General features: G+C 35.4%; 1 protein-coding gene across 2 annotated transcripts in view; it reads left to right on the top strand.

Moving 5' to 3' along the window:
• The window catches only part of DMD (dystrophin), a 1,194,940-nt gene that overhangs the window by 438,620 nt on the left and 729,266 nt on the right, over positions 1-27,054 (top strand). For both annotated transcript variants that reach the window (XM_086469458.1, XM_086469399.1), the window contains 5 exons: positions 7,568-7,655; positions 14,909-15,150; positions 16,738-16,918; positions 24,537-24,682; positions 25,521-25,733. In XM_086469458.1, coding sequence (XP_086325584.1) covers positions 7,568-7,655; positions 14,909-15,150; positions 16,738-16,918; positions 24,537-24,682; positions 25,521-25,733 — 870 coding nt within the window. The remainder of the gene's footprint in view (positions 1-7,567; positions 7,656-14,908; positions 15,151-16,737; positions 16,919-24,536; positions 24,683-25,520; positions 25,734-27,054) is intronic.

Genomic DNA, 27,054 nt, shown 5'->3' with positions numbered 1-27,054 from the left:
TTAGCTTGTCAAAGTGCTTTCAAAGTCCAAGTTTAAATGAGTTCAAATGTAAACTGACAAGCATTGATTGTCCATATGTCCAAGAAATTTAGAACTGCTCACTATTTCTGTGAATTTCAGATTTTGGCACCAAAATTCCTACACAGGCTGCCTGAATACAGAGATATTTTTTTTATTCATACATACTGATGTGTTATTAAGGTATTCTAGATTCATGAAAGTCTTTGGTAAAGTTGAATCAAAGCCTATATATTAATTCTTATATATGCATCATCATTTTATACTAACAGCTTTGACAATGTACATGCATAAATTGAAGGATGTGAAAAGTGTCGTCTTTTAGTGTATGCTAAAGAAAAACTGTATCAAATTCTTTTTTCAGCACTGTAAAATGTTTCTGATAATCACCAGTCTCCACTTTTTTTTTTTTTTTTTGTTTACCTCTGTTGTAGTACTATGCCTGAACCAGAAACAGTTCTTTTCTACTTTTGGTAAAATTAATTCTTCACTGCTTAAGGGATAGCTGTGTTTGTGTGTATGTTTCATGCACTCTGAATTTAGCCCTTGAAAACTAAACTATTACAAATTTTCTTCCATATTTATTTTTTGTAAATAGATGCAAAAACCACTGTCTTTTCTGAGTAAAGAGAAAGGGGATAATAATTTTATTTTATAATTTTATACATATTATATAATTTTATAATTAGCTCTTATATCATGGAACTTCATTAAAATATATGGTGATACATACTAGAACACAAACAGATGGAACAAGGTTGCTGTAGTGGAGTTAGTTTTGCTGCTGTTTTTTTCTCACTGTCTGCTTGTCCATCATAAATCAGCTATGATAAGATTGAGGAACACTGAATTTTGTGACTGTACATACACATTTTAAAGTTACATGTTAAATCATGTTTTTCTTGCAATAATTTAATTGTTAATGTTGTCATAACATTGCTGCTATTAAATATCTGTTAGAATGCAATATCCTGAATTTAGTTCATGGCACCACATCATGTTATGTGAAATATATATATAAAAATATAATAAAAATATAAAAATATATGCAAAATAGATCAAATATACAGAGAAAATTTGATGGGTTCAAATACTCCCATACTGGGATAAGGGGATTCATCTAATACATAAACAGATATACAGTTAATTTTCTGAGTGCTTCAATCTTCATTGTAGGTAAACTTAAAAAAGAAACAAAGAAAAAAAAAAAAGGCACATACTCTTGTTTCCCCTTCATATTCCCGTTTTGAGGAACATAAGAATTTCAAGGATGGCAAATTAGATCATCTTGACGTACATATTAAGCCAGATACCTGCACTGTCAGGTTTCCCTAACCAATATGGTGTTCCACCTCATATTGTCAGTTTCTAAGACTTTATAAAAGCATTAAAGGATCCAGGAGCTATGGTTCACCTTCCTCCTTCTTTCCTTCCTCTGCTTCCAATGAGGTGGTGATCGCTACAAGTAAAAGGGCAGAGGTAGGTGAACCACAGACCCCCCCCTTTTGTCCCAGCTGGAGTTCCCAGCAGCTCTTGCCTTGCCTTTGTTGGTGCTGAGGAAGAACATTGGGGCTGGGAGGCCACTACCTACCACATTTGTTCAGTTCTCATTCAGATTGGTGAAAATAGACATAATACTGAAGGAAAAGGGAGGGAGGGAAAAGAGGTGTGGAATTTGACCAGAGCATGGGCATTGTAAATTTGAATTAAGATGGTGGAGATAGCAGGATATATTTCAGATGTTTCTTTGACATCCTTGGAAACTGAATAACTGGATGTTAAGAAACCAATTTCCAGCTTCTTTACTGAAAAGTAGTGCAGAAAAAGGGTCTGCTTTTATCAAGAGGGGTCTGAGACAAACCAGTAACTAAATATAAGTAAGAAAAATGAACATGTACCCTTCATTAATATTGAAAATATTTTTAAAGACCAAGACTGATTTTGATTTCATAGAGTATCACTGTTTTTAAAATGAATATTTTATTCATGTATGTAGAAGTTTCTAGATATTTTAAATGAGAAAACATTCTGAATCCATGTATTAAGTTGATAAAGAGAAGTTTGAAAGATGGCACTTGACAAGTACTACATGGATTCTGTATTGAACGGTTTTCAGTTAATGGAAGTCTTTGTACATTCTTTTCCAAAAAAGAAAAAAAAAAAACAACAGGCTTTTAAAATGCTAGGTTTTAAAGCTTGTCCTGGCCTGACTTTTCCTGTTTGGTGTCTGTCTCTATCCATAAAACTAGTAGCCAAAGCAGGAAGTACTGCGCAGTTCATTGGCTTGAGCAGGTTCATAGTTACTTGATAATGCTTTTTGTTTCTAATTCCCTCAAAATGAGCCTCAAATCAATAGAAAATAAGATAGTGTAGGTTTAATATGTTATAATCTCTAGTAAAGTTGTAAAAGACATATAAAAAAAATATAAAATGCCAAAAATGAAAACATATAGTAGTGATCATTGGAAAAGATTGTATTGTACTGACATATGTAATCATACTCCAGCATTGTGCTTATACACGCACGCGTGCAACCATGTACACATGCAAGCAGAATCCCATCTTACCCTTACTGGTTATCACTTACTTTTCTCTCTATATGGCAATATAGATATTGATGCAGCACAGAACACTTGTGCTTGGCTGAAGTCAGACCTGCAATTTATTGCCCACCATGGTAGGTCCCGAGTCCTAGGGCCTTTTCCTAATGGCTTGGGTTTCTCCTGTTCTTTTGAGGACAGGTTAGGACAGTTGGATTTTTTTTTTTTTTTTCTTGTTGTGGCATCTTGCTTCTACTCATTGTTTTCCTTGGATGAGGGGTCACTTCCATATGATCATAGAATCACAGAATGGTTTGAGTTGGAAGGGACCTTAAAGATCATCTCGTTCCAACCCCCCTGCCATGGGCAGGGACACCTCCCACCAGACCAGGTTGCTCAAAGCCCCATCCAGCCTGGACTTGAACACTGCCAGGGAGGGGGCAGCCACAGCTTCTCTGGGCAACCTGTGCCAGTGTCTCACCACCCTCACAGTAAAGAATTTCTTCTTTACATCTAATCTAAACCTCCCCTCTTTCAATTTGAAACTGTCACCCCTCGTCCTATCACCACACTCCCTGATCAACAGTCCCTCCCCACCTTTCCTGCAGGCCCCCTTTAAGCACTGGAAGGCTGCTATAAGGTCTCCCAGAGCCTTCTCTTCTCCAGGCTGAACAACCCCAACACCCTCAGTCTGTCCTCACAGGGGAGGTGCTCCAGCCCCCTGGTCATCTTTGTGGCACTCCTCTGGACCCACTCAATATAGTGGAAGTGTATCTGCTGTATTTTGGAGGGATGCAGACTTCAGAAACAACAGCCACAAGGAAAGCTCTTTTGCCATCATTGACGATTCATCAGTTTCAAAAGCGTGCTCCCATCCCAGTTCAGAGGAGGCTGGGAGAGATGGAGCCAAGAGCAGGCTGTATGAAATGCACTGACTGTTTGCTAAGCCAGCTGCTTTTCAGATACTGGCAGGAAATTAACATCTGGCAGGGGTATTGCGTAGATTGAATATCTTAGACATGCGCAAAAGGTCCATTCCTATGTCTGGGGAGAAGCAAAAATATTTATAGCCCTTCCCTGCTTCAAAGAAAGATATTTGCTTTACCTGGCCAGATAGACTGGATGCTATAAGTATAGAAGTTTCATTGTGGAACAACCATGCTACTCTGAAATAACGAAGACATCCAAACATTAATGTCGTAAACGTCATTACTCTGCATCCCACTGTTAACATTTTCGAGGTAGTACATATATTTTACTAAAAACAGACCTAACAGTGACTCAGGCCTTTTTTGTTTTTCTTAAGCCATAGTGAGCTTTCAGTATTGCAAATTCAAATATATGAAGATTCAACTGCAAAAAATTAAAACTTACTAGATAGAAAAAGCTGCTTAATAATAAATCAGATTTGAGACTATGCTTCAATAAACCGTGGGTAAAACTCCTTGAAAGGTGTTTTGATTAGCCAAGAAAATGCACCTAGAAATTCAGAATCAAAGGTAAACATACAAGGAACAGATGTAAGGGAAAATGTCAGATATCATAGACAATTAAATTTGTTCTTTTGGCGTTCTCAAAAGCCCCATTCTCATTTGTTCAATTTGTTTTAGTGACCTTTTGCAGGCATGCTTTGTTAAGCCTGGGTATATGAAAGCTGAATCACTGTCAGAGCCAGTGATGATAATGTTTCCATCTCCTGTTCTCGGGGGTAGTTGGTCAGAGTCACAGGAGGTCAGGGAGTACTGCTACCACTATGCGTCCTTTCTAGGCCTCTCAAAGTAGGATGTTGATTTGATACGAATAACATCTGAATTCCTTGCACCATTAGCGTTTTCTAGGTTATGAAGTCGTTAAATTCCAACTAGAATCTAGGGGTCAAACAAAATGCTTAGCATTGTGAAAATAGCCTCTTCACCTTAGGCTGGCTTTTAGCTAAAGATGAATTTGCAGTGTTATTCAATCACTTAAACCAGACTATTACACATTTTTATCATGAGTTACAAAATAGTCCAAAAGATAATTAATCGCTGATGGGACAAAAGCCTGTAAAGGTAACTTTTTTCCTCATATTGGTGTATTTTTTTTCTGAAAAATCTTTTGTGGAAAACAGATTAAAAAAAGGGAAAGTTACGCATTTGGAAATACTTTGAAGCGACTTTGCTGCTACCACAACTTTTCATCAAATAAAAGCGTTGATTACAATGTACAGAATAAAAGAGTTTCAAAATTTCACAAACCTCTTCAAACTTATTCTAGCCTATTTCTGTCACAAATAAACCTGAATCGAGAGTGTGATCCTTTTCACTATAGGAAAAAAATTAAGAAAACTGAGCCAAAGAGATGAATGTGAGGTGTTTCCAGGACTCCTACTCCCTTCATTTCTAAGGACTTTACACATGCTTATGGAACGTGTAACGTTCTTCTGAGGGGCTCAAAAATCCCAGACACAGTTTGCAGGCTCAACACGTTTACAGAGTGGTGGCAGGACTATGTGATTGGTGCTAGAAAGTAACCAGGGTGAATTTCCTCCTTTCTCCCCGGCTCAAGTAATTTGTCTTTGTATGAGGAACAAGAGAACAGTCTTGTCTCCTTTGGCTAGGATTGTGTTTTCTGTGTGTAAGCATATGTCTTCCTGTAACCGGTGTTTAGAGCTCCATTTTTTTGATGTATGCCAACTACATTAAAAAAAAAAATGGAGAAAAGTAATTGATGAAAAAGTTTTACATGAACCATATTTTCATGTTTATTTAAGGGCTTCACATATAGTGCTTGTATTTTCTGTCGGGACCTGGAAACTTTAATCTTTCAGGAGAGGTGAATGTTTCTCCACTTTTTTCTGCATAGGTGGCCTATTACTGGACACTGAAGGGTTCACTGCCACAGGCTTCAACGTCATTTCATTTTTATATTTCAAAAAGCTAATTTTTAGTATATTTTAGGGTGTTTTTTATGATTAATTTGTGCTCACTACAGTTGCACTTGTGATAATTGCACATCTGGCATTACAGATGGAGCAAAATTATTTTCAGTATATTTTAATGTTTCAACAATTCATTTGAGTTCTCTGTAGTTAGACTCATGCTAATTATGCCTGGCATTATACTTAGAGTAGTATTAATTAAGATTCTATAAGAAATTTTGGAATACTGAAGAGAATTAATAGACTTTTTTTCTTTAAATTTAGAAAATATTTAAATTGTACAGTGGAATGGTAGAAGATTTTATTGACCTACAAAAGCTATAAATAATTAGTACAGACATCTTTAATTCATTGGGATTAAATTGTGTAATCTTTCAATAATAATTTAGGTATATATTAAAGATATTTTTATGATGTCCGAAATCTATCCATCCTTATTTCTTCTTTAAATTTTCTTTCTTTGTATATTTATACAAAATTGTATTATTGAAAAGTTTTTGGTAGAAGCTTTGGCATATTGATAAAAAGCCTGCTGTTTAATCATTTCTATATGCACAGACGATTAGCATTTATAAGTAGGTTGTGAAAATGTGTGAATTTAACAGAAAATATCTCTTTAAAGTTCTGAGCGTCTCCTCACCTAGGGAAGTCTTCCAGGGAGCTGCTTCTTCTTAAACTGAAGACATTTTAAGCATCACGCTTTGAAAGTTATTTTAAGAGTGTTTATTCAAAAGTCTTTGTATTAATTTTTCATAAGCATAGCAATCTATTTGAAAAATAACATTTTCAAATGTAACTGTATAAGATTATTCCACTAAATGTATTCTTAGACACCTACTTGAGGTTTCTTTCCATTTGTAAGGGTCATTTTCCCCTGAAGAGTCTAGTCACACAGAATATACCTTTGCTGTGTAAATAAACAAAGTGATTGGGACGCCTGGCTGGGTCAGCCAGGCTGAGAAGCCGTAGCCAGGGTTTCGTGTTATCTTACCATACATGTCATGTAGGATTTGCGGTGGTATATCCTTTTGTATGTGTGGATCTGCTGCGTTAAAGTGAAGGACTCTGACTAGTAGGAGACTGTGTCAGTCAGGATCTCTGGGAGGTATATAGTCAGTTTTATTTTTTTATATCAAATTTGTTTGTGGCCCCATGCTGTTTCTTTGGGCTCCTGATTTAGACCTTCTAAATTACACCTAAATTATACAATTAAATTAGTTTAAAATCAATGAAGTGACTTCATTATGTTAATTACAGGACAGCATTGAGAGACTGTCAGAAGTAAAATGATTTTACTTTCCATCTGTATTGCTACCAAAAAAAAATGAAGTTGAGGACTTAAACTCCTAGTATATCCTGAAACTTTAGCAACTAGCCTTTACCATCCATTACCAGCTAACCTGTGTGCTAGCCTGACGTGGGTGAGAAATTTTTGAGGACAGGGAGGTGAATTGACAGTATTAGGTACATGAATTGACAGTATGAGGTACAATACATAACTAGAAGCTTGTGTTAATTCTGTAGTTAAATCTCATTCTTAACTCTCATTCTTGTAGCTTATACGTGTATGTGCTATATATGTTTATATATATATTAGAGATCTACTTCAATATGCATTTTACAGGGTTTTTTTTCAAACAAGAGGGTAAAGTAAGCAATCAAATGGAATATGGCTTCAATACTGTAGTGTGCTATGAAACCGTGTGATTTGGTTGGCATGCTCAATTCTTGCTGTTATCATGAGAAATGAGCAAATCTATTGTTCCACAAGGAATTTCTGTTGAACAAATATTTTTTATTCTGAAATATTGGGCTTTGAATAGCTCTTAATTTGCATGTCTTTTATTTGTCTGTAAAATACTGATACGTATCATTTTTCAACTCTTGTGTTCTGTTTCTCACTTTACACATTTGACTGACTCCCTTCCTGATGGTACGTGTTACTTGCTGCTTTCAGTGAGAATCAGGAGGCTGGCAGGGAAATATGACAGGTTAAATGGTATTAAGTTCAGAAGACATCTCTAAGATTAATTACTTTCTTTCTCTAAACCCCTCTGTTGAAATACTCACCTTTCCTGTCATGCTGCAGGCCATCCAGCGAGAAAAGCCTGAGAAGTACAGAAAATTACAAGATGCCAGCAGATCGGCTGAGGCCCTGGTGGAACAGATGGTGAATGGTAATTACATGGGAGTTGATTTAGATAATCTTCTTAGGGATTTGATAAATGCACAGGTTCATATTTATCACAAGAATTATATTAGCAAATACTCTCTAAATGGAACAGTTAAGTAATATTGCCTTATATTTCTTTTATTATTTCTGAATGTTAAATCTGTTAATTAGAAAAGAGAAAAAAATCTTACCACTTTAGTACCATGAAAAGAAATGTGTGTAAAACTTGCCCACAGTAATGAACTGTATATTAACAATCTGTTCTGTGCAGAGACTTAAGTTGTAATCTTATTTTCTGAGTATGCTAAGCTTTTGAAGGAACATTAACTCATCTGACTTAGAAAGCTCTGAAGGCATTACTCTGAACAGTTTGAAAAAAGTGCTTTCTGAATTATAATATACAATGTATGTTTTGTAATGTACCTATTGCTGTAATGTTCTGTATCATAGAAAATACAACATTTTATTTATTGGCTTTTGGAAGAAGTTTTTGCCATGTGGCTTTTCTGAGATAATAAATGTCAAAGCTTATACAACTCTTAAAAAAGAAAATTAGTTGTAAGTTTTATTTTTATTATTGATTTTTAAAGAAAAAAAGTATTCTGTTATTTTGTTCTTTGAACATCTAGATATTTTTAAGGGAAAAAGAAAAAGGTAGATGGAAATAAAAGTGTAAGTCATGCCGTTGTCCTTGATAATAAAGAATGTCTAACTTTGCAATAAAATATTAAACATGGGCCAACATCTGTCATACTGATTTGATTACCAGAAATAGAGATGTTGAATGCACTGAGCTTCAGAATATATATTTTATATTAAATTGTCATGATGAAGAACCAAGAATTTAATTGCTAAAAATGAAATGCTTTGAGTTTGAGGTACTGACTGGCCAAGGTAAACAAATTTGATGGAATCCTAAGATTACCTTGCTTAAGTATGAAGGTGTAATATTTTAAAAGTGACCATGTGTAATGTGTGGGGCATATTTAACTATCGTTACTGTAACAACTGTGGCAAAGGTTCCCTTCCCAGGCTTAGTGAATAGGCTGAAGGGAGTCTGGTAACATCTGCACCCTCTTTGAAATCATTTGGGCAGTTTTCCATGGCTGATCATATAAAAAATTCTGTCAGTTGTTTTGGACATGTTTTCTGCCTGGGCCAACTGGTTGTATGGGACTTTTAAGGCAGTGTTTGAAATTTGTGTGCTGCCACATTGAGGTTGTTATTTTGGGCAGAATCTGTCTAGGACACATTTAGCAAAGCTCTACTCTTCCTTTGGCAAAATGCAGACTTGCACCTCAAGGCTTCCAGCTTCAATTTTTTTTAGTTTATATAGCACTTTCTGGTGACTAACTCCGGTTTTAATTGCAGAAAATATATTACTTTTCCAGTACTGTACTACCTACCATGTCTAGTACCAAGTAGATTAACATTCTGTCCTAAATATTCTCCTGTGTTTTTAACTCAATGTTCTCTTTTTTTCTCCTTCAGTCCATAGGTCCGTGCTTATTCATGGCTTATAGATGTTATGATCTGGACTGTGGCTAGATGTGCATATAAATATCTCCAATATCTCCCAAATCACACCTTTTTTTTTAAGAAGCACATCTTCCAGTTGGGGTGCAAGCACAGGGTAGACCAGCTAAGCCAGCAGGACTTTATCTGTTTCCTGTCAACTGGTCTGAGCTCTGTATCGTGTCACATGTTGTGGTAGCCTTGATAGCAAGAATGTTGTAGCAAGTTAGCTGCTTTTGAGAATGCAGATCCTTTTTTGTCATGATTTTAGGGAGGAAACAATTCCTTTGAAAAGAGAAACAGTTCCTCTTGACTTGAAGCCTAAAATGTCTATAGGACTTTCAGCTACTCTACTGCTGCAAATTCACTTTGAAGAATAGTGTATGAAATGATTAAATAATGCAATAATCACCACCAGGTGGGAGCAGTAGATAGTAGAATTAAATAAGCATTAGTTGAGGAAAACTGTACGATGATTTTAACAAAGACTTTACAAATGGAATATCTTCCTAGGTGTCCAAAATTACTCTTTGAGCGTAGAGGAAGTTAACTGTCGTACTTGGCCTTTGCACTTTTAAATACAACAAATTTTCTATTTGTCTTTTCTTCCAAATCATTATGATCTAATGCAATTGCAATTAGTGGATTATCTCTAAATTGATAGTGAACTAAAAGCTATGTAAAAAAGTGACTCAACTTTAAACCTACATCTCAAACTGTAATAACCTTATGCAGCTTTTATTTACCATAATAATTCAACTAAGTTTCTTTTTAGGCTTTGTGTGGCTTGTAGAAACTGAGTTGAGACACACAGTCTTTCATCTCTGGTTGGTTTTATTGTTGTTGATTGCTAGATTCACTAGCAAGAGGAAAGGGTATAGCATAGGAAAGTTTTGCTGAATCTCCAAAATAAGGGTCAACAGAGCAGACTGACTATGCCTGAATACTTTGTTCTATTAATGCTGGAACTTTTTCTCCATAACATGGGAAGGAACTGGAATTAACATGCCTTTATGGATTTGTGGGAGGCACACAGTTTAACATCTAGTGGCGGGAAGATGTACCACGTTATCTTGAATGAAACTGTCACAATTTACAAATCACAAATGGTGATGATTGCATCGTTATTCTGTGTGGTACTTTCTTTAGGGAAAGCAGTCAGTGATACAATTGACGGTTGCCCTGCATTTGTAATGTAATCTGTAATTGAAAGACTACACAAGGCAAACAGATTTAAGGCATAGATCAGTTATGAAGTCAACTGACGACAGTTTTATCTGCATTGTTATTTTTACTTATTGTGTATCAATTAGATCTGTAATAATAATGACTAGACTCTTAAGATTCCAATTATGCTATAACTAAATTCTTGGCTTTACTAAGATGTGCTTCCTCTTTGCTCATAAACAAATTCTGAATGTAACACATGAAGACCTCTGGTGGATTATAAGAGAGGGTTCAAAATGCTGGTTAATTTCATCATATTATTTTTGTTTCTTTTCTTACTTTTATTTTTGCTGTGATAGGAGGAGGAATAAGTAAAAAATTCTGGAGAGAATTGGGTTAGTTTATTTAGGGTTTCATTTATTTCCTCCTTAGCACGGAGGAAAATATTCTGAGAAAATGTATTTGTACAGGGCATTATTCATGCCTTATGGAAATGCTTTCAGCCATTGTCAGCAAAAGTGTTTTTCACTAGAAAAAACTTACAACTCACACAGTGTAGCTATACTTGTGTTTGTAAGCAGTGTGTTTGGACATTGCCGCTTGAAGGACTTTTCCCACCACAGGGAAAATCGTTGATGCTTTTGGTGGACGATTCTTTACCCAGCCACCCACTTTCTACATGGGCTGTCTTCTGCCTCTCCTTGCCCATGCTTTTGAAGAAGTCTGATAATTACAGTCAATGAAAACTTAGATCTTATCTTTACCTGTGTTTCTAGGAAAAAATTCTATTCTATTTTTCTTTCCTAAATTATATTTTAAGAGATTAGCAAGTCAGTTGATGCACGAGCACAGCAGTTTAGCAGTTTGAGTGGACGCTTGACCATTATAGTAGTTCAGAATAAAATAAATAGGGCATCAAAATGAATACTCAAAGAATTTTGATAGGCAGTGTTAAAGTGAACACAAATGAATTTGTTGTGATAAAACACATAATTGTTAAGTGCCACTGTTCTGTGGAAGAAATATATTATCTTGTGAGTTACTATTTCACACACACTTATGAGTCAAAAGCTGTAAAAACACAGGTAATATTACCTTATTCTATCACAGAACTACAGCAAATGATAAATGCACTTAATATGATATACTTCATATTAAGTGGCAATTCCAAAGTACTTGCATGTAAGGTGCTACACAATTAAAAATATTCAGACACAATTTGTTATGAACAGTACACAAGGTAATAAAATTAATGGATACACTTCAGATAATGATCTGTTTCCTCTGGGTACAGTGTATTTATTCACCGATTATATCAGAAGCTTTTAGAATATGAAACGTGGAAAGATTATGAACCATTATTCCTAAAATAATATTATTTTACCAGAGAATGGGTTTTATATTGTTTCTTTGCCTGCTTGTCAACTTTTGGTATGTCTTGCTGCCATGAGTGAAGCAGAGTAAGGTGATTGATGTTAACAGTGAAAGCTGGTGTTTGCTAAAGTTGCTAATGATGATGAAAAAATCAGTACTTATCATGGAAGTAAGTCTCAAATTCTTGATTTTCACCAATTTAATGAGCAAATAAAAACACTAAAATTACGTCCTCATTGCATCAGCTACTCAAATAGTAATTACTTTGTCATTTTGAATGAGATGGAGGACTAGCTTTCTTCAAAATAAGACAAAATTTTGACAAATTTGCCCAAATGATTTCAAGTGCAAGTAATGGCCGTTTTTTTCATATCCTTCTGGAAATTACACACCAGCATCTGGTAGACAATTTTGAGTTATCTGAGTGGACTGTGAATTAAGAGAGTTTTAAAAATGCATCCTATTGAGATTTTCAAATGAGTCTTCCTTTCAGTGGGACATTGGGTTGCCTAATGGAGGTGAATCTCTGCAATCTTTTACGAAATGTGGCTCTGCACATTCCAATTTTGTACTGTCTACTTCAGTTCCATGCAGAGCAAAAGTATTTCTTTGTTCACCTGTGCACATGTAGAATCACATTTAGACTCAAAGTTTAGATGTTAAAGAAAATTGGATAATATTTGGTATTTTCACATATTTAAATGTTACATTAAGAGGGACATACAAGTAAAAAGAAGAAAAGAGAATGATCTAAGGAATATAGATTTTGATGTGAAATACAGTTGTATCTGAATCCCTGAAGAAAATACTACAGTGAAAAGTATTATTATGGAAGGAGAATCCATGACTGCCCTTCCCCTGATAACCATGATCTTGCCTGAGGGTACTTTGGAGACTGTGGCATCTGAAAAGAGAGGAAAAGGGGAATAAATAAAAGTGATCTTTTTATATCTACTCTGGCAAACTCACAGGCATTGTCTTCCAGGTTCAGAGGTAACCATGAACACAGTGGCAAAGATACCTGCTCTCTGTTGTGAGCATACAACATTTTTATAACCAAAGTCACAACAGAACAGAAAAAAAATGCTGAAATATAGCATAGTTAAAGCCTCGGCTTCTATATATGTGTTTGTTCTTGCTGTTGGTAAGATTCAGTATCTAGGTACCTGGTCATCTTTGTTGCTATTCAGACATACTATGCCATTCAGGTTTATGCTGCCCCTTGACATACTACTATATGTTCATTAGACATTGCACTTTAAGAACACGTAGGTTGCATAGCACATCTCCAGATGCAAACATATGCATACAAAAGACCAGACCACTGTTGGATTTTATTAAGATGTGTGTACTGTTTACCTCTTTATGCTTTAAGGTTCATTTTATACCCTTGCTCAGCCTCTAAACTGTGCTCCCCAGTTTTCCAGAGTATAATATATGTATAGCCGCTCCAACCGCTACAGTTGCTGTTATCTCCCAGTTGTATGGGGCTTCCTCTATCCTTCTGCATTTTTGCTTGTACTTTTAGAAATCATATATGATTTCCTTGGCTAGGGCTACATCCCAGAAACAGAGCATGTCCAGGGAACTGCTATCGGTACTGCAGTCTGTTTCCAAGCAGGCTGTTTCCAGGTGACTCTGAATGGAATAGCCCTGAGCTGAATCCAGAATAGGATTTGCCAGAGAACTATGGTGCTCCACAGCATACATGATCCCACATTACCATTTAGTGTGGTTTATGATATAGCACACATTATATTAATTCCTTAGAAAATTTTATTATAATAAATTTCCAGTACTACTTTTTTTTCATTTAAGACATTTAGCCGTAATTACGACTCCATTTCCTATGTCTTACTTTTAAAAATTGACAGGAACTTTGCTGGTTTTATCCCTGATAAAGAAATTTTCCTGCAGATTGGAAGTACACGTAACAAACAAGATAAACCGTATTGACAGCATATCAAAAAATCACAGAAGTACAGCACTGAAGGCTTTTGTTTCATTTGCTTTTAAACTTGTTTTAAAGAAATAGAAAAATGCCCTAAATTTGATTATTTTAATAAAAACATAGCTTTAGTTTTACCAGTTAACTAGTGTATGACTAAATGATGATGTTATTAAAGATGTTCTTAAGTATATGGGGTTACTCAATGAATTCAAAAGTTTATTGATTTTTAGATCAATATTGGTCCTATTGCTATGTGTATCATTACAGGTCATGCCAGTAATCCCAGGTTAGGGGTTACATTTACATTTCCTCTGAAAAATAAATGAGAAGCTTAAGTTAATACTATTTTGAACTCAACCCGAGTTCAAGTTTTGGAATAATTATAAATTCTGTTATTGTAGGACACCTTTGCTTCTTTGATATGTATTGACTTACTTTCTTCACGAGATATATAGAGCTGTTTTACCTTTAAATAATTCTAAGTAATTGCCTTGTCTGTAATAATTAAAGTCAATTTTCTTTTATGAACTTCAATGTAAGCATAATTATTGAACAATAGACAGAAATAGGCAAACTATATCAGAGAAACCAAACCCTGTCTGAAAATAATCATAGAGAAGTGTCACCTATGGTTTTTCAATGCTTGGTCTTTGCTTAATGTCCACTAATGGTCACTGTTGGACACATGAGACTGGCCTAGATGGAGGTTTGATCTGATCACATGTTTATTTCTCAGTGCTTACGATTTTTCTAAAATAACATGTAATGTAAAACTTAAGGTTTTGATTTTCAGAAACATAAAAATAACTGCGGAATATAGTTCCCATTCATTTAAATCGGTCTTTTTATAATAAAACCCAACAGTCTTGTACATTAAAATCTAATTACAGTCCAGACATAGTTTGCAAAATCCAGCTGTCAGGCATTTTCTTATTTCTTACAGCAGTTTTAATTAGCTTTATGTATTGTATCTCTACTTTCTGCTTTATTCCCATTCTTGTACTTTAATGTACTTTATAATTCATTCCCATAGCAACAAAAGTACCCTGGCAGCAACTTAAAGTGTTTTTGAAATGCTTTCTCCACTAATGAGTAACATCTGTATGTTCAGGACTCTTATTTGATGATAAATCATTAACTGGATTTATGAGCTCTCAAATACAGAAATTGAATTTTTAAATTATTTTACTTTTCTTTTTCTTTGTGACCTATTTATCCTTAAGTATCATCTTCTCTTGTTTTCTTTATAGAGGGTCTGAATGCTGACAACATTAGACAAGCCTCAGAGCAGCTGAAGAGCCGCTGGATTGAGTTCTGTCAATTGTTGAGTGAAAGACTGGCATGGCTGGAGTACCAAAATAACATCATTGACTTCTACTCCCAGCTGCAGCAACTGGAGCAGACAGCAATTACTGCAGAAAACTGGCTGAAAGCACAACCCACACCAGCAACAGATCCTGCTGCAGTAAAAACTCAGTTGGAAAAATGCAAGGTTAGTTCTTCTCCAAGTTTTTTATGATACTGTACTTCATAAGTGTTCCAGCATTGGGCCATATTATGACCTACGCTATTTTAATATGAAAGTGGAAAATGGACTACTTATCTTTTCAAGGTAATTATTAAAAATATTTGTTCAAGGAAAGGAAAGCCTGATAAAGAAATAGAGAGGCAATAGAACCTGGCGTGTGGGTGTTTAAAACTCTGCCCCAAATATTTAGTTCTTAGGATACTTAGATTCCTTAAGCTAGGGAACTATGGCCCTAAACTCTTTTTCCTTTTTTTTCCCCCTGTAAGAATCTGTGTCTTTTGTTCTTCATTAAGAAACTGTTGCTCATCACCTCTGTCATAAGGATCTGGGCCAGAATATTGTCTTTGTGGTCAAGTCCAAAACTCTGCCATTACAGACCACTGTCCTTGCTACAAACCCTGAATTTTGATGCAGGGTGGATCATGTAGTCAAATGGAAGAATATTATTCTATCATCATATGACAGAATTACAGTACTTGTACAAAACCAGTCACACCAATTAATTTATTAATTATAAATTGCATGACGTACTTGTAGAAGTTCGACTTTATGAAATCTCCGGCTCCAGAAGCTCTCAAACTGAAAACAACGTTTGAAACCCAAATTTAGATCTATGCTATTACTTCTATTTTCAGCCATTTCACAAAGTTGGCATTGTGCTTCCAGGGGTTCTCTGTTTTCTTGCAGAAATCTTCTCTTAGAGTTGCTCTACTATGAACTTACATTTCTCTTCCTTTCCTCATTTGTTTTTACTTAGTAGTTGCAAGTCTCACAGTGTGTACAAGGTCTCCTGAAGGTATAATAACCCAATGTTATTGCTGTCTACAGTTTCCAGAGATGGGGAAGCAGAGAGGGAGGTGCTGATCTCTTCTCCCTAGGATCCAGTGCCAGGATGCCTGGGAATGGTTCAAAGCTGTGCCAGGGGATGTTTAGACTGGCCTTTAGGAAGCTATTCTTTACCAACAGGGTGATAAAATGCTGGAACAGGCATCCTAGAGAGGTGATTGGTGCCCCAAGCTTATCAGTGTTTGAAAGGCATTTGGACAACGCCCTTGACAATGTGCTTTAACTTGGTCAGCCCTGAAGTGGTCAGGCAGTTGGACTAGATGATCCTTGTAGGTCCCTTCCAACTGAAAACATTCTGCTCTAAGCTTGGCCTGTACTGTGTTACTGTGGGGCTGCTGTGCATCTTCACCTTCTTTTGTACTTCATGATATTTAGCCAGTACATAAGCTAACAGTGAAGAGTCCAGGGTTATGGGACATGTGGAGTTTAATGTACAATCTGTCTTGTTTCCTTTGAGTATTACACTACTAACATGATAATGTCATGCAAAAAGTAACTTTAAACAATAGTAAGAGCATCATATTAGGAGCAGAGGTATTGTTTTGTGAGAAAAGGTTAAAAATGTTGAACTTGTTCTTAGTGTAAATTAAGTATTTGGAAGCAAAACAGTTGTGTAATGTGCATTGAAACAGTGATGATTTCATGCCACTAGTGATTTCATTTGTTGGACAGCTTCATCTTAATGGTTTTTGTTCAAACGTGCAGGACGAAATCATCCGAATGTCAACCCTTCAGCCCCAAATTGAACGGCTAAAGGCTCAAAGTCAAGCACTCAAAGAGAAGGAACAAGGGCCAGTGTTTCTGGATGCTGACCTTGCTGCTTTTACCAGCCATTTCAAACAAATACTCGCTGACATGCATGCTAGAGAAAAGCAGCTACAGACCAGTAAGTCTTCATCACCAGAAGTCAATTTACCTGACTAGCGTGAAAAGAATAGGTGTATATATTTTGCTTTCCTACTTTTGTGTTTGCTTTTGTCATGCTAAACCAGTAGTACAATTCAGGGTGTCTTCTTTGCAATTGAATTAGTCATTCAGAAGTTATCAGTGTGTTATGTATTTTATATTAATAGGAAAACAATGGAAGGTACGCTATTCAGGAGCAAACGTTATGCTCAATGTAGTTCTACCATCAGACCTCCTCTTGTTAGCATGTTTATGGACAGCTTCAGTGGTATTTTTTGGCAACATAAAACTCTGTTTAGTTGGGGTATAAGACGGCTGTCTGTCAGTAGAGAGGGGAGAGATTTTAATTGAAGGAGTGAATCTGCTCTAGATTTTCATAGAATAGAAATTTAACTCTGTAAAGCTCATCAAAGAGATTAGCTGCTTTTGGGTATCTATTTTTTCATCATGTGGTGAACTGTGTTCCTTTTTGGCAACACAGAATATATGTCTGCTAGTTATAACATTATTTAAAATATTTGTAATAAAATGCATTTTTCAAAGGGGGAAAGTGCTTTACTGAAATAGAAAGTTGACTTTATTCCTTATTAAAGATATGTAGCGTGTCAGTGACTGATGTACACTTTCTGTACGTGATTATGCAACTTAAAGTATCAGACAAAAAAAAATATAAATGTAATTTTTCTCAACAGCAAAGAGATTATTTGCCCTTTAAACCAATGATGTCTCTAAATGGCTGTACTGTTTTGAAATTAGACATAGTGCTAGCTCCTTCTAGTGGATCTTCCTAAATGCTTCTATGGAGAGGTTTGGATTTTTTTTTTCCACGAGACTGTATTATAGCGCTGCTGTAGTTGTTTCACACGTGCACACACACGCAATCTAAAGATGATGCATAGGAAAACAGAAGAAATAAAAAGCAAGTGTGCCATAGCAAATGATGAAAGAATGAAGTGTAGAAATTTAGTATTAAGGATTGTAAAGTTTATTCATGACTCTAAAGTCAAGACGTGCAATGGATAAGATTTAAAAACTGTTAGTGCCACAGTGTTTTGTATGCTGAAATCAGTTACCATTCATACAACACGAAACTATGGTAAATGCTAGCTTCTCTATGATTTCTTCTATATCTAATTTTGTGTAATTGCTGTTTTTTCCTAACCTAATTTGGCTATAGTGAGACCTCATGAAGAAACCGGTTGGTTAGTCCCATAAGAGAAGTAGTGTTCACTGCCTGAACTGTTAATGCCACAAAGCAGGGGCTTTGGTAAAGTTCTTCCTGGCTGCAGCTGTTCATTGCCATTCCCGTGCTGCAGTATGCTCCTCCAGTGCCCTGGCCAGCTGCAGAAGCAGCTGTCCTGACATGGCAGCTTTGAACAGGCCAGGGAGAGTCTCCTAAACTGCTAGAGAACAGAAGACTCTGAATCAATATTTTATGAAGCCCTGGTCAGTTGTTATTATTTTATGTGGCTGCTCTGCATCACAGGTGCTTCATCTCAAACCTTTCAGCTGTCAAGATGAGACTGTTTTATCCCATACAGTATATAGCCGTAATGATATTTTAAGTGAGATTATTATGTCAATCATATTTTATCTTCAGAAATTTTATATACAATTTTATCCAAAGTGCTAACTTTCTTTCATAACTCTGCTTTAGATATGAATGATCATGCTTTGGATACTGTGTTAGGTCTAATCACATTTTGGAAGCCTTGTGAATCAAAATATGTGAAAAAACCCCGAAGCTGAAACAGAAAATTTGACACGCTGAGTCTGAATGTCTTCTCCTTTCTTCAATGACTATTTTTCCTCGGTTGAAAAGAGGGGAGAAAGGTCGTATCCCGTGTTTGTATTTTAGCCTTAGTTTAATAGAAAATGTTGAAATTTTGCTAGACTATTTTAGATATTTCCATCTTTTATTTGCATAGATTATTTACAATTCAGTATTTTCTATAGTTAGAAAAATTTCCTAAAAATTGAATGATGTGTTGCAGACCAGTGGTCATATTTGCTCCTTCTTTCTTCCCTGTACATATAACCTACATGTGCTGGAGATACTTTTTTTAATTCATCATTAGGATCATTAGGGATTTTTTAATATTGGAAGGATTTTTGATTGACCATTATAGGTTTGGGGTTTTTGGTAGGTTTGTTTAGGGTTTGGGGTTTTTTAGTGTTTCATTATTCCATTGTCTTTTCTGGTGGATAATGGTATTTAGCTATTCTGTTTCCCAAGGGATTTTTTACACCACCACCACCCCCCCCCCCCCCCCAAAAAAAAAAAAATTTCTCTAGTTCTAGGCGATTGTATCCCTCAAATATTTTTTGTTTGGTTGGGTTTTGGTGGAGTTTTTATGAGGGTGGTGGTGGTCTTGATTCGAGTTTTTTTACATTCGAGAGTGCTTAGTGGTTTGTCTATGCTGCACAGTAGATTTCTTAGTAAAATATTATTAAAGTTAACTCATATTTTCTCAAATGTTTTTTCTCCACGATTTAATTAGCATTGCCAGTTACAAAACCTAATTTAAAACAAATTCTAGAACTATTTTGTTGTGTTTTCACTATTTTGCAATGTTGTTTATGGAAGAAACACAACTCCATAAAATACGAGGAAATATGACCTCATTTTTCTTACTTTATAGAGTGTCTGTATATCCATAGGTAATTGATCCTTCAGAAGATGGTGTATCCATCATTCCAGCTCTCCCTCCTCCCCAGACACAGTTAGAGTAATTTCTATAATACTGTATATAGAAAAAATAGAGGAGAGGCAGTGCTTCAAACTATTCAGTAATGGAGCGAAGTAAACAATCATGGCAATAATTCAAATATGAATAATGTGATTTCACAAGGCAATTCTTAGTTTTAGAATTGCCCTGGTAAAGAATGAAGGATCAAAAGTTATATTTACTCATTTTTAACTTAAATGCTGATGTGTCAGAGACATTTCTAGGGAGCGGCCTGGTCAGCCTCCCATCCCCCCCTCAGCCCAGGGAGAGCTGACAGTCAGTGTCAGGTAAGTGAATACTGTCCTGTTCAAACTGCCTCCCAGGTGGAAGCTGATTCACTCCAGAATTCCTTTTGCTCTGTGACTGGACTAAACTTCATTAAGGCGCATCTGCTGTTTAGTCCTGCTGCGGTGAACTCTTATCCAGCTGTGGTCTTCAGCGGGATACAGGTTCTGAATTCGACGAGACTGTTCTTTAGAGGGGATTTGGAGAGTGTCATTAGATTTATAGAAAGTAACTAAAAGCAAACAAACAAAAAAACCAAACCAAAAACTTTTGTGGCAAGTGAAATTAAGAATATCCAGATGGAGGTGAGGTAAAGGTGCTTATTTCCTTTTTTCTCTCTTTTGTAAATGTATGCATTGTGCTTTTCTTCTGTTTCTACCTTTGCAGGATCAGTAATTCCCAAAGGTGTAGTCATCATCGTTGTTGTTATTATTATTATTATTAATGATGAATTATTCATCTACATTCAAATAATGTTTGTCCTATTTATTTCAAGAAGGACTTCAGAAAGTTTTTGCCTCATATGTCACATAAAGATTCTTTAGACTTTATATTTGCCCACCCACCCCAAGCTTACAGCTATTTTGCATGCACTTTTCTCCCTAATCTGCTAGTACACTGTCTTAAAGAGGGTTGCATTACATAGAGTTCATGCAGCTCAGTCTTGGCATAATTTTATAAGAAAACATACCACAGTAACTGTAACAATATGATGACCATTTGGAGTTTTAGTCTGTCATTTGTCTTCTCGTGCTTAAACTTTAAACTGCTAACTTATTTTCGTGCTCTAAGTGCCTTAGAGATGGGTTATAAGTGACAGTGAAATTGCTATAATATGTATAATAATTTTCACCAATCATTGCATACTTGAGGAAGAAAAAAATTAAGCAAGTGTCCTGTAAATTCCATAACTGTAAGTTTTTCTTAAGATCTCATCTATGATTTAGTAGCAATAATATTTATTGCTGTTTGGTTTTGAGGGATAAAGTTTGCTTAACTTTCTTTGAATGTGCCTTTTGAGTGGAAGATACAGCTCAGATATGTGAGAGAAAATATTATTTTAATAAGTAACATGCATGTAATTTAATTTTTCTTTGCATCCGTTTCCTCCATTAATTATTTTCAATTTACATAAATATCAAAAGGACAAAGCAACCTGTGAAATTGATGCATATGAGATAATGTCCTCCTCCACTCTGTAGGTTACTTTATCTTTTTCCTCCATGATAAAAATGAAAATTTATAACAATGGGAAATAAAACCACCTAAAAAAATTTTGTATCTTTAAAGGATATTTACTGTTACATTAGCTCTTGTAGAACTGAAGAGCTTCCCTTCTATTTCTTTCAAGAACTTAAAAGATTTGGAAGTGTCAAAGCACTTGTAGAATATTGATTATACAAGATTCCTTATGACTCCACTTTTAGAGTTTCTGGTGAAAGATATGGGAGAAGGGAATCACAGCTTTTATGAAATATCAATAAAAAGACTGTGATAAATACCTTCAGGTATTTGTATTACAAAATAAGCAAAACAAAGTTGTGAGACAATCAGCACGGTTTTAAACTGCAGTTACTACAGAGGAGATTTTTATGGGAAGTACATGCAGTTCAATCTAGTTGGTTCATTTAAGTGAGTAAGTCTTTACTAAAATGATCCCATAGATTGTATTTATTGGCTTTCTTCATTCACAATGATGTGATGAACAGTGGGATTTCTCCTCACTGTAGGAGATACACATTGCAGCATATCCTGTGTGATTTGATAGTTGTTGAGATAATTGTATTCTCACTTCATTTCTGATTTGGGAAAAGATTTTTGACTGGAAAATCTGGTGCAAAAAAGGAAGCTGGGAGGAAAACCAAACTAACACAGTATTTTACTTATTTGGAAAGCTATTTTCACAAGTTTAAGTATTTATACTTATTAAAAACATATCCTAACCAAATGTCAATCTTCACATTGCATTTCCAAATTTAAGCACTTTTTCTTAGATAAATATGCAAGTGTAAATGTATTTGCCCATCAGTTCTCAAGGATTACAATGGTAGTTACACCAAAATGCATTCCCTACAAGTGGAATAGATTAATGCAGCAGCGTTTTCTATTATGGAATGGGAACTGTATTTTGATATTTGACACTAACATATTTGTATTTTCCATCTGTGATACTTTGTTACAGTTCTGTCATGGGCTTAGTTTAGCTATAGCTTGGGTTGTGGACATGCTATGTCTTTCTGACTACCATTCAATTTTTCATATAATATAGCAAAATCCGTCTTAATGCACTCTCTGCTTATCATGTGGACTTTAATCCACAAAAGTAGTATCACAAAGAAAATTTTAGAAAAAAAAAAAATTAACAGGTCTGGCTGTGTGTTTATGCTATAAGCATGGGGAATTTAGAGATTCATACTGCCCATAGAGAGACCATTAATGTGTTAAATTATTTAGACAGCTAAAATTAGGTGATGTGAATCCCACTGTAGGAGTTTGACTGAATTCTCACCATTGGCATCATGAGTTGCAAAAAAATAATAGGATCTTCTTGTTATCCAAAAAAACGTTATACTTCCTTGTGGAGGAAAATGCTAACACATTGTCTGTCTTATAAAAAAAGCTCAAAGAAGCAAGCACATCCACCCCCCACACACCCCCCCCCCCCCAAAAAAAAAAAAATCTCCAACCCCAGCAAGTCCCAAAAACTCTAGCTAGGCAAAAGGCATTGAAAAGTAATATTTCACTAGTAATCTGGAAAAGTGAAAGAGGAAAACTATTGTTTCACTGAACTTAAAAGTGCTTTCTAAAAGGAATATTTAATAACCAAATTGGAAAGGCACTAGCTTGATTAAATCAACATCTGTGATCCCACTTGAACTCTTATTTAGTCCTTCAAATAGTAGATAACATAATTCAATGAAACAGGACAAAATATTTGCAGTGTTTGGATGTTTTAAAATTATACCGGCATACTTTCAGGTTAAGAGATTCACGCAGTTTGGTGGACTGTGCTGTAACAGCAAATCTTGTGATTTTACCTATTCTGTGGTACTCTTCACTACTACCAAAAATAGCTATTCTTTTCTACAGCTGCTTGAAGTCATACATTAGTCCTAAGATTTGTTTTTTCCATTTAAAGGATAAAATTATTTATAGAAGACAAACATTGCATCACAATACTGAACTCTATTTCATATTTCTAAATAAAGCTGAAGATTAAGAGTTGCATACTCCTTTACCATATCTGAGCTGTTGAAATTATATCTCCATTCATTTGGAGTGATGTGTTTAAATGCATGTTTTATTCTAAAGTAGGAATTGTTTGGTTTATGTGAGGCAAAGACAAGACATGTCTCACTAAGGAAACAAAAAGATTTAAATGCTATTTGATGATGTGGAAAATGTTTGTTTTCTGTTTCCAAGAATGTATTAGTATTGCTTTCTGGGTAAACAAGATATGTCACAAGGGAAGAAATTCTTGTCTTCTCTGGTACCAAGTCCTATCTTTTGTAAATCCCCAGATATGTGTGATAAATCAGGTCAGCCAAGGTTTTTACGAGGAGATTATGCACATACATACTTGTGCATACTTCACAAGAAAGAGCTTAAAATGCACTGATTTTAGTAAGCTATGATGCCTAACTGAAAATACAAGGGTTTTTTTCAAGTAACATTTGGTTGATCAACTAAAAAATTAGGTTAAAACCTGAAGTAGATTCTGCCAAGCATTGCTGTATGAGAGTGTAAGCAAGCTCGCACTTAAGAATTTAACAATGTTGTTTGTCAAAATTGCTTTTTGGACAGCTATATAATTTCTCAGTACGGTTCTTTCTGAAACACCAGAGACATACAGGAGATGCAAATAGGTGTAACTTTTTTTTGAGCTTTTATATACTTCATTATTATGTGGTATGAGTTGGAAATGTTTCATTTCCAACCAGCCATGCTATTTGTCTGTTCTTTTCTCAGTGAGTATAGAAGCAACTGTTGTTGAGGGCGGAGGGAGTATCTCTGCTAATGAGTTGCTCCTGTGTGTGCCAGATGCTGTCTATTTACAGCAGCTGTAATGTTGGCACAATAAGCACAGTTCAATAAAATTCAGCTTTAATGAAGAAGAAAGATTAATTTTCTAAGCTTTTAACAGATGTCTTAAACAGAACATTTTACTTGAACAGAAACATTAAACACACAAACATGGGCCATAAAAGGGAATGCTATCTCTTACTGCATTTCTGAAATTAGATTTTGGGTTAAGTACAATGGTTTGTCTATTGATCTCTAAACACACATATTTAAACTAGTTGTTTTGGCCATAGAAGTTGTCCTGTGACCTATAACAAGAGAATCAAATGACACACAACTGATAAAATGACAGAGATATCATAATCATTTTCAAAAGTTTTCTCCTTCCACAATTTTTGGGAAAACCTGATACTGACATACTGGGTATGTTGCAATCTGTTGTAAAATAGCCGTTGACTTCAATAAGGCTCAGTCTTTTATCGAATATCTTCTGTCAGCAAATCATATAATGAAGTACAATATTATTTTCTTTCTTTCCTTTTCCTTCCCCATTGAATGTAGTTTTTGACAGTTTGCCTCCTGCACACTACAAAGAGACAATGAGCACTATACTTGTGTGGATCCAGCAGTCAGAAACTAAACTATCCATGCCGCAAGTTGCAGTTGCTGAATATGAAATCATGGAGCAGAGACTCAGGGAGCTCAAGGTGAGTGGTCAGACTGTGGGAATGAATGTCTCAAAGGAAAAGTTTAAAGCACCAGAACCTTTAGTTACTGTGAGTCTGCTGAAGCCCATGGATCCTGAGTGAATTATACCCATTATTTTTAGGCAATGGCTTCAGGAGGCAGTGAATTCTTATATCGATTCCTAAAGTTAAAGGATTTGAAAGTGTTCTTCACCATTGAAACAAATTTTATAAGATATTTAACATGATAAGGAAAAGCCTTTGTTTGTCCCCATGATAAAATATTCCTTTGAGAATAGCTTTGGTAGTTAAGTATATGTTTAGCTCATTTCATTTTCCAGTGTGACATGGAAATGACTGCTAATGAACACGTACTTTGATGCTACTAGTAATGCACATTCAGAAATAAAAAGTAGAATATAGGAAAAAAGTGAGATGCAGCAAATTTGGTCTAAGAATTGCAAAAGTTTTGTGAATTTATCAAAGTTAAATCATAGAAGCAGTTCTAAGTTGATTATTTTTCTCCATGTATAGTCTGATTCTTTTAAAAGTATAATCATTAGGGCCATAGTAAATTCCTATTTTAAATTAATGAAGTATATTTGGATCACCTCTATTAACAGGTATGAACACCTCTGGTTATATTCTCAATTCAACTAAAAAAACTACTTTCTCGTTTGTGTGAGGAAAGCAATTCCGAATTGCTCAGTAGATGCTGAGCAATTGTCATTGGATGTTTTAGCAACGGTGACCTATATTTTTAGTTTTCAGTCCTTTCTTCAGCAGTCTTGCCTATGTTTGTGAAACAAAGAGTATTGCCCAACATATGAATCAAATACTCTTTGCTTCTTATTCATAGGCTCTACAAAACTCTCTGCAAGAGCAGCAAAAAGGCCTGAACTATCTCAGCACGACTGTGGAAGACGTGTCCAGGAAAGCCCCTGCAGAAGTCAGCCAAAGATATCGATCAGAGATTGAGGTGATCCTTGGCCGCTGGAAGAAATTATCAGCACAGCTGGTGGAACATTGCCAGAAACTTGAGGAGCTTATGACCAAACTCCAGCGATTCCAGGTTAACCAAACTTTTTCGGCCTCAACTACTATGCAGTGGCTTGTGGCTGCAGGACTAGAACAGAACATGTTTATACAACCCAAGAAAGTAACACCAAAGTGAAATATCAAAACAGTACCTAAAATATATTAAAATGTTCAATTAATTTTGATGGGTCCAAGGTTTTACTCTGAATTCTAATTTTGTGGCTGTTTCTACCTATGTTGTTTCAACAGCAAAATTTAACTTTGATTTCAGTGAAATCACTGCGAATATTCCTCTCCTTACTTTTTCAATGTAGCTGAAGTACTTTCTCATGCAGCTGAAGTAGCTGTAACCATATTGACTTTGATGGATTCACTTATGTAATTAAAGTCATTTGTAATACAGTAGTACCTTGGCAGCAGTTGCCAGAAAGCGGAACTGTATATGACTTAGACAATTGTGTGAATTTCAGGTATTTATAATGACAGCATTGAAATCTTACGGTTTCACTGTGAGGATCTCCTATTTATGCGTATTTATAAATCACAAGTATCAGCATTACAGGGGATGTCTATAACTTAGATATTATATGATTTAAAATAAGTCAATTTTTTAACATCTTCCTGTTCTATTTCTATATCATTTCAAGAGACAGGAATTCAGATCAACCACTCACAAAAATAGGGAAAATCTTTTTAATTTCTTTCTATGTTTTTCTTTCCTTGCCCCCATGCAAATGAACACTTGCATACTCATGAGGGATATTGCAAAGAAGATTCTGAATGTTGAGGTCCTGCAGGCATACACAAAGATGTGTTCTCACTGTGTGTTTCTTCTCAGTGTTGTCTCTCCGTATTTCTTCTATTTACAGCACCAAATATTTCTGTCTTTGGCTTTGGTTTGCTGGTAGTAGAACACGAAACATGATTAGCTCCATCTTGTGAATTACAATACAGTAGCATGTGAAATGTAATTGTTATTTTCAGCTTAATTCAATAGAGTTGACTGGTCAGGAATAAATTTTCTGTTGAAATAGTCTTACACTTCTGCTTTTGTAGAGGAAAAAAAACTTTTAGAGAAGAAAAACCGTACTCATTACTTTGTTACTCTTCATCAGTTTTTAGACAAGCAAAATAGACCAAAAAAGGATGAAACATTTTATCAGTACACTCATAATTTAGATACCGAATTGCCGCATTTCTCTAAATTGTAACTTTGACTCCATAGCTATGTCTCTGACGTTTGAAGTTGGCCATGAAATGAAGTTTAATGGTGTGGGGGGATAACCTTGGCCAGCAGCTAAATGCCCCAGCTGCTCTCTCACTCCCTGTCTTCAGCAGGACGGGGGAGGAAAATA

This window comes from Leptosomus discolor, chromosome 1, assembly GCF_034619465.1.
Source record: "Leptosomus discolor isolate bLepDis1 chromosome 1, bLepDis1.hap2, whole genome shotgun sequence".
NCBI classification, from domain to species: domain Eukaryota; kingdom Metazoa; phylum Chordata; class Aves; order Leptosomiformes; family Leptosomidae; genus Leptosomus; species Leptosomus discolor.
The sequence above is the reverse complement of the archived record's forward strand: the minus strand, read 5'-3'. Positions and strand labels throughout refer to the sequence as shown.